Source organism: Pinus tabuliformis, chromosome 8, assembly GCF_031772625.1.
Source record: "Pinus tabuliformis cultivar Carrire ecotype Pingquan chromosome 8, CPIR1, whole genome shotgun sequence".
Lineage (NCBI taxonomy): Eukaryota > Viridiplantae > Streptophyta > Pinopsida > Pinales > Pinaceae > Pinus > Pinus tabuliformis.
The window spans coordinates 218526543-218534312 of record NC_142294.1 but is presented as its reverse complement, the minus strand read 5'-3'; the positions used below and the strand labels follow the sequence as shown (position 1 = coordinate 218534312).

The window sequence follows — 7770 nt, the reverse complement described above, 5'->3', positions numbered from 1 at the left end:
TCCTTCAAAATATTTTGATGAATTTTTAATTTTTTTTTTTTTTTTTTTTTTGCAAAAGTCAAGAAATAATGTAATTTTTATTTTTTTTAGTAAGTGGTCAAATTTACAAAATCTTTACATTATTTGTTAGTTTTTCCATCTTTTCATATGGATTATATGAAAAATATAGTTTAGATTGAAAACCTATATAGTTGAGATTGAAAACCATTCAATTCTTTAACTTGGATTATTTATGGTAAACATCATATTGTGTCTCTCTTGCTCTCCAATATTAATAGGTTAAATTACTATAACAAAAAAATCAATTTAAGTTAATGTACCATGATACATTTAGTTACATCAAATAAAAAATAATCATCTACACTGAAATCAAATGCATACAATTAAATAAGATTAGAAAACATCTACACTGAAAAACTAACTAAAACCTTGCTTCTAGATGACGCATCTTCCATCAGCCAAGGCACCAAGGACAAAGAAAAGCCAGGGCACCAAGGACAAAGAAAAGATCTCAAAAGCCAAAGGGATGACAAAAGATCTCAAAAGCCAAAGGAATGACAATTTCCAAATCCACCTTCTTCAGATGATGAAGATGAAGAAATGGACAAGAGTCTTCAACAACTAGAAGCACAAAATCAACAAGGCTACCAAGTGGAAGAGGGAGAAGAGAAACATAAAGGCCCTGCTAAACATGACGAGAAAGAAACTAAGTTAGCAATGATCCAAACTCCTAGAAATCAACCAAGGATGCAAAATTAAAAATAGAACAATTGGCAATCGTAATAGAAAAATAAAAAATGTAAATGTTATTTTTAGTAGCAAGGCTATGATGAGTGCTTCAAGCACATAACATGGGTCTCTAGGGACAAAAAAAGGAGTCATCTACCGAGGCGGAGGAATTGCGCGCGGACGGCCAAAAGTGGCCAGAATTCGGGAAAAAAAATTCAAAACATATTTTTGGCCGGAATTCGGGGAAAAAAATTTCAAAACATCTTGTCGAGGCAGTGTTTGAATTGTGTTTTGATGGTGGAAATGGGTTTGACACCATAAAAAATGTCTAAGACACCTAAAATTTTGAAGTTTAACAACTATAACTTGGATTTACAAAAATTCTTGCCAGATTTTATCTAACTATGACCAGAATTTCCATAACTTTCCAGGCAATTCCTTGGCTGGTTAGACTACTACGAAAAAAAGTGCAGATAGAGATGTAAATTTTTATTATTTTTAATAGAAAAATGCGATTTTTTTGGGGATATTAAAAAAAAAAAGTTAACTATATATGATATATATGATATTCACTGATATTCACTTTTGTTTTTTATTATAACTTAAATATTGTAATTTTATGATATATATGATATTCACTTTTGTTTTTTATTATAACTTAAATATTGTAATTTTATTTTATAAAGTATACATGTAAACTCCATATTTAACCCAGGAAAAAATTACGCAGTCTTAATATTGAACTCGAAAATAAACCTGTCAGCTCAAAAAGTTTATTTTCTTTTACTAACATTCATATACATGCTATAGCATCTCTTTCGCTCTGAAAAAATCACTTCTTTGTCAAAGGGGAGTTTCTCACTACTATTGATCCAGGGTGACATTTTTCTAGCTAATCCAAAGACTATTTCATGCGGGTGTAGAAAAGCTAATTACAACTACTCAACCAAAACTTGCCTTTGTAAGTGCACTTAATTGTATTAAAAGGATTTCCGAACAAAATCCACCCTTTCGAGGGTATCAACCCTTTAGGATGCTTAAAAAGAAGAATAAGGTTGTGCTAAACATGGAAGCCAATTATTATATTTCATAATACGATAACAAGGTAATATTTAATAAAAATAAATTTAAGTAGGTGTATTTTTATTGTTAGAGAGATATCAAACATGTAGATATAACAACTCTCCTCTTAATTTATCCTACTGAACATCATGGCATATTAAACTTTATATCCCATCATAAAATAATAATTACAAACTATATAAAATAACAAATAAATTTTTTTATAATTGTAAAATCAATTCCAAAATACCGAAAATAAAAATTTAATCATAAATTATCTATATATGTATTTTATATCTATTGAGATTAGATTACCATGTGGCTATGAACCCGGGTCACGTAGGATGGGACCATGGAGATAAACTCCCCACTTAGTAATCGTTGGACGCGTCAAACTGAAAATATTAAAAATTGCCATTAAAACAAGGGGTGGAAAAAGGGAAAAACCACCATTACTACATATAGGCAAACCACCATTATTGCAAAACCGCCATCAATATCACGACCATATTTTATTTGAAAGAAAAGAATGAGACGTTAAAACAACGTAACGTTGAGAAATCTACCAACAACCAAAACAGAAATCAGGGGGCCGTGGGGAAGTGGGGGAACGGCAACGTGACCGACCGAGAATAGTGGGATGCAAATCTAACGGAATATACTTTCCACCAACTTCACATCGCCGTACCGCGGCGGACGTGCGCGTTGCTTATTTTGGAAAAAATAAAGAAAACCACGTCCACGGGACGTAATAAGCATCAGTGGACAGCTGTCGTCCGCACATTGGACCAACGGAAAAGTTACTGATTCAGTCGGTCACCGCCAACGCCGCTTTGAATCCGTCCGTAAGAGATTCAAAGCCACGAAATCCATATCCTATTGTGTAATCGATGAGCCATTAGAAGGCGGACACGATTCTACTTTTGCGCGCCGACAGCAACCACGTAGATAATGTGCTCACATGTGAGAGAGATAGATGTAACATTTTATGCCTATAGACACTTCCGCGAAGCCCGCGTGGCCTCATCTCTTTCTTCGGGACCATCACGAGGGAAAGATGCTTGAGTCAAGCCCAGCCGCCTAAGTCTCCGGTTCGACATTTTATGTCACTCATACGTCAATAAGTAACAGCAAACATAAAATGCTTACAGTAGGTTAGCAAAAATAAAATGCTTACAGTAGGTTGGCACGTTAGAAACTGAAGTCACAAACAATTTTCATCCACATTCATAAATTTCAGATTTATGACACAGATAATGACTACCTGCTTGAATTCAAACTCTAGTGTGCCTGTGGAGGTGAAATTCACTGTTGCGTATTATTAAGTTCTGAAAGATACCTTGTCCAAATCAAACATAAAAATTTATTTCATGTTTCTGTAAAGAAAACGTCTTAAAATTTCGAATTGCAGTGCACATTTTGCTTCTTATTCTGTTTGGATTCTTTTTAACTGCAAAATCCCTTCTGGATCTGTAAATTTTTGGCTAAACATTTCTTTTGAATCAAGAAAACACAGTAGATAAAATATATAAGCCGGAAGTCGAAGAGAATTCTGAAATTAAATTTTCGAATTTCTGTACACTGCCAGAAGAAAAGAAACCATGCAAACCCTCATTTTCTTGGAGGAACTTTGCATTGCAATCCTCGGCATGTTAATAAAGGCATTTGGCCGCCGAGGTTGCAGCAGCTGAAACGGTTGAAAGCGGGAAAAAAATTTGAGACGAAAGACAATTTAAAGAAATTGCGGTCAAGAACCGATCTGCTGAGGCTCCTCGTCATCGTCGAGCGGCGGTGGAAGATTTAGGTCCAGAAGAAAAGGCTTCTTCGCAGCAGCAGGAGGAGGAAGAGCCTGTGTTTCACCGTCTAGAACCGCAGAAGAAGAAGAATCAGAATCGCTTAGGGTGGTTCGCGCCTCGGCGCCTTCAGCTTTTCTGCCGCTGTTTTTCTCGGAAAGACTCCGCCGGCGCGCGGACCGGGGGTTTCCACCATTTAAAACCCGCCGCCCGGTGGAAACTCCGAGGCGAGGGAGAAAAGAAGCGGGAAGCTCGAGGTCTCCGGATCGAGTCACCGGGACCGCAGAGGGCCAGGACTCCACCGTGCTGCTGTTTTGGCTACTGCTCTGATTATTGTGCAGAGACGATGAGGAAGACGGCGAGGAGTATGCAAAATTCGTTTTCGCCTTCGGACCTCTGAGGGAGATAGCGGCAGTGTCATAAGCTCTGGCGGCTTCCTCGGCCGTGTCAAAGGTGCCAAGCCAAAGGCGAACCTTTTTCCATGGATCCCTGATCTCCGCCGCGTATCGACCCCAGGGCCTCTTCCTCACGCCCCTGAAGTGAACTCCTCTTGCTCCATTGTCGCCTCTTCTGTTGTTGCTGGGAGCCATAGCCTGCCGATGCCAAAGGGTTTCCTGCGAAAAGCAAAGCTTCAGGAGCCGAAGGGCTAGGGTTTCCTGAGCAAATCAAAGCTCCAGGAGGCCAAAGGGTTTACTACTCAAATCAAAACTTCCTGCGGAAAAACAATGGTTTCCGATGGATGGATCGAGATGGTATGGGATTTGAATTTATATAGCAGATGGAAGCCGAGTAGAACGTGGGGTAGGAAGGCGGACAGATACTTCCGGCGGCGGGTCGCCGTAAGAGTCGCACCGCGGGCGCGCCGACAGCCTTTACTCGGGGGCAAAGTGACCGGCAAAGGGCTAGGCCCACGGGTTTGACCGCCGTCCAAGAAGGAATCTTCGAGGGCGGCAGTGTGTATAGGCAATGTGGCCGGTGCCGGCACGGCATCGGCACCGGAGACGCCGCCGCCTCCAAAGCGACGCGTCATTTCTGCCGCCCCAAGGTTCAAGGCCTTGGCCGCCGTTCCCTGGCGCCAGTTTTCTTTGTAACACACCCCGCGCCGTCAGTCACCAGCGAATCCCCATATAAATTGTAACGGATTCCTCAACTACCTGCTTGCTTTGATGTTGAACAATAATCGGAGCGGGAGACGGCTCCGTTAAATTCAGATCCTTTTGGCGCGTTCAATGAGCGGATATGGCAACTTAGTCGTTACCTAATTGGGAGTTTCAGGATTCCTTTGCAGGGTTAATTTCTAGGGTTCGGAATTCAACACAGTGAATGTACTAATAATGGTAAGTATATAACACACGGATTAAAAGATTTCGAGGTGGTATTAGATACATATGGGAAAAAGGTTAAAATAAGTTGTTTAACTAACCTAGGAAATTATTCTTTTTGGAAAAAAATTTTATTAATTTTAATAAAAAAATTTAGAGATTTTTAAAAGCTTGATTTAAGTCGTTTAATTTATAGGATTTGAGTGCCTCTAGGTTTTCAGACGTGGAATCTATGTATACCAAACTATAGTGAAAATGGTCATTTAGCCTATAAGTTAGAATAAGCCTATATGTGTGTTGACTGAAAATATACCAATACCCAATAGGAAGAAGTAATTAAAAGTAAAGTAATTCAGTTAGGAGAGAGATGAGTAATTAATTCAATTTTTAATATACTAGCCTAGATCCATCTTAACTCATCTACCAACCAAGAAGGATCAAAACATACATCTCACTTAAGATGGATCTAGGCTAGTTTAATTCCCCCCTTAGGCCATATTCCATATGAATACCATGACTCATTTTTATTTTATTATTATTTTGGGTCTAAGCTAGTTTAATTCCCCCTTAGGCTATATTCCATATGAATACCATGACTCATTTTTATTTTATTATTATTTTATTTTTATAGGGTAATTTTTATTTTGTTGTTTTAATTTTATGTTGACCAAGTTAAAGTTATAATGTTTACCATACATTATATTATGATTCAAAAAATATTAATAATAATTAAAATATTAGTGTTGATCGAAATAAAATATTTTACTATCAACAATGTTTTAATATTGATGTGTATCTAAAAATATTTTAATATGAACAATGTGGTTCATAAACAAAATATTTCAAGGTCCATATTAAGTAAAATATTGTAATGCCATCTATGCATATATTATATAAAAAAAAAAAAAAAAAAAAAAAAAAAAACCTTATGTTTAAGATATTTTGAATAGTCTCATTATTTTACATTTGGTTGATTTTTCAGGGATATTTTTATGTGTATTTGGTCTAAAATCTAGCAAAGAATTGTTGGAATTCGAAATTAAGATTTGTCTAAAGGCATTGCATCTATTTACTCATTTAAAATGCAATTTAAACAATGAAAAACTACACACATAAAACCACTATAGATCCCGCTTATCAAGAGGAGAGAAGAATTAAGTCTCTTGATGTGCAAATCATTTGTCAAATTTTGCACTCTAAAAGAGGTTTTCATATCAAGAGATTTAATCCCTCTCGCACTTGATAGATCTGTTCTTCAGATTGATTTATACTATGTTATGAATAAAATATAAGTATAATAATAATACGGAATAGTTAATTAAATAGTAATTAGTTAATCGAGAAGCATGTCCCTAAGGACATGACCATTCATGTAAGGGTACTTGCTTATATAAAGCATACCCTCATTTATAACTCAATCATCTCACTTGTATTCAAATATTCTTCTATAATATATTGTTGTCATATCATGGATGTTTATATATTTCAGATCTTCTGAAGTAGTATGCTACGTATACGAACTTTGTTCATTCTATTTGGTATCAGAGTTGTTCGATCCTCTAGTTGCTTAACCATTGTACAGATTCGTGTTCGTTAATCCAGGTCCTTGGCCATAAAAATCATCAACTTTATCGTCGTCGTAATTGAAACATTCGATATAGAAGTTGGATTTTCTCCATTTTCATTATGAGACCCTTAGCCATTTAACAAAAAAAAATTACCAAAAAAAAAAAATATAATATATATATATATATATATATATATATATAAGAGGATGGAAAGGATTTCAAAGCCATTTTCAATTTAGTGCTCTGCTAATACACCTTTACATTCTCTGTTGGGGCTCCAGAGGAAAGTTTATGTCGTACTAATGTGATACACATTTTCTAGAGTGGTTTCCATCCCACCATAAGAGTCGTGATTAAAGAAAGAAAGAGGACACGGTGAATCCAATAAATAAATAATAATTTAAATGCCTTAAATTTAATTTAAGTAAAAGTTATTACTTAAATTATATAAAAGAATTAAAAATAATTGTGAAAAAAAGGGGTTATTATTAGGGTGACTAAAAATTCAAGTGGCTAAATATTCACTAAAAGACAAAAGTGAAGAAAAAGATCAAAAGATGGTGTCCACAAGAAGCAGTGGTTTTTTTTCAAAATGTTTGAATTTTTCAGAGGGATATTCTAATTGTCAAGAAAATGTTACAAAACTTTTACCTTAGTCGAATGATGCAGGAGCATCATGGTTCCGAAAATGTATACATTTAGTAGAATCTAGGTGGTCTTGTGTTTTCAAAAGAGTGATTTTCCTAAGTATTTAATTCATGTAATTTTAATATTTTGAGTGATTTAGGTGAGACATTTAGAATAGGAGTTAATTAAATATTGTGAGGATATTTGTAAATGTTCTCGAATGTGGGAGAACTTGAGTGATGATGAGTAATTAGTATGGAGTGAGATATTGTAAATCTTAGAAACTAGTTCATGATTTATGGAGGATCCTTAGTATTAGTTGAAAGTTGAGATACTTAAGGGATACAGAAGATATTTTAGGAACTAATTGAGGACTTAGAGGATTCTTAGGATTTAGTTGAGAAGATTGAGGATCTGAACCAAAATTGGTTAACAAAATCCTTTTGTATAAATGTAAGCCAAAAAGGCAGAGAAAGAGTTAGTCAAGTCGAGTTAGTTAGTGATAGACTTGGTAGACAGGAGGGTTGGATTGTGAGTCTACAGGCATTGAAATGAGAAAGGGCCATTGATACAGACCGTGTAAAGGCAGATCAGGCCAAAGCTAGATTGTAAACAAGTTTTTATTTGTATCTGTACATTTGTTTAATGAATGAGGAAATTGAATTCATT

The 7770-nt window shown here is 35.8% G+C and overlaps 1 protein-coding gene across 1 annotated transcript; it reads right to left on the bottom strand.

The window, feature by feature from the left end:
• Positions 1-3320: 3320 nt before the first annotated feature.
• LOC149234937 (uncharacterized) lies at positions 3321-4648 on the bottom strand. Its single transcript, XM_089371989.1, has one exon. The coding sequence runs from the start codon at positions 4172-4174 to the stop codon at positions 3539-3541; it is 636 nt and encodes a 211-aa protein (XP_089228115.1). The 5' UTR covers positions 4175-4648; the 3' UTR covers positions 3321-3538.
• Positions 4649-7770: the final 3122 nt, after the last annotated feature.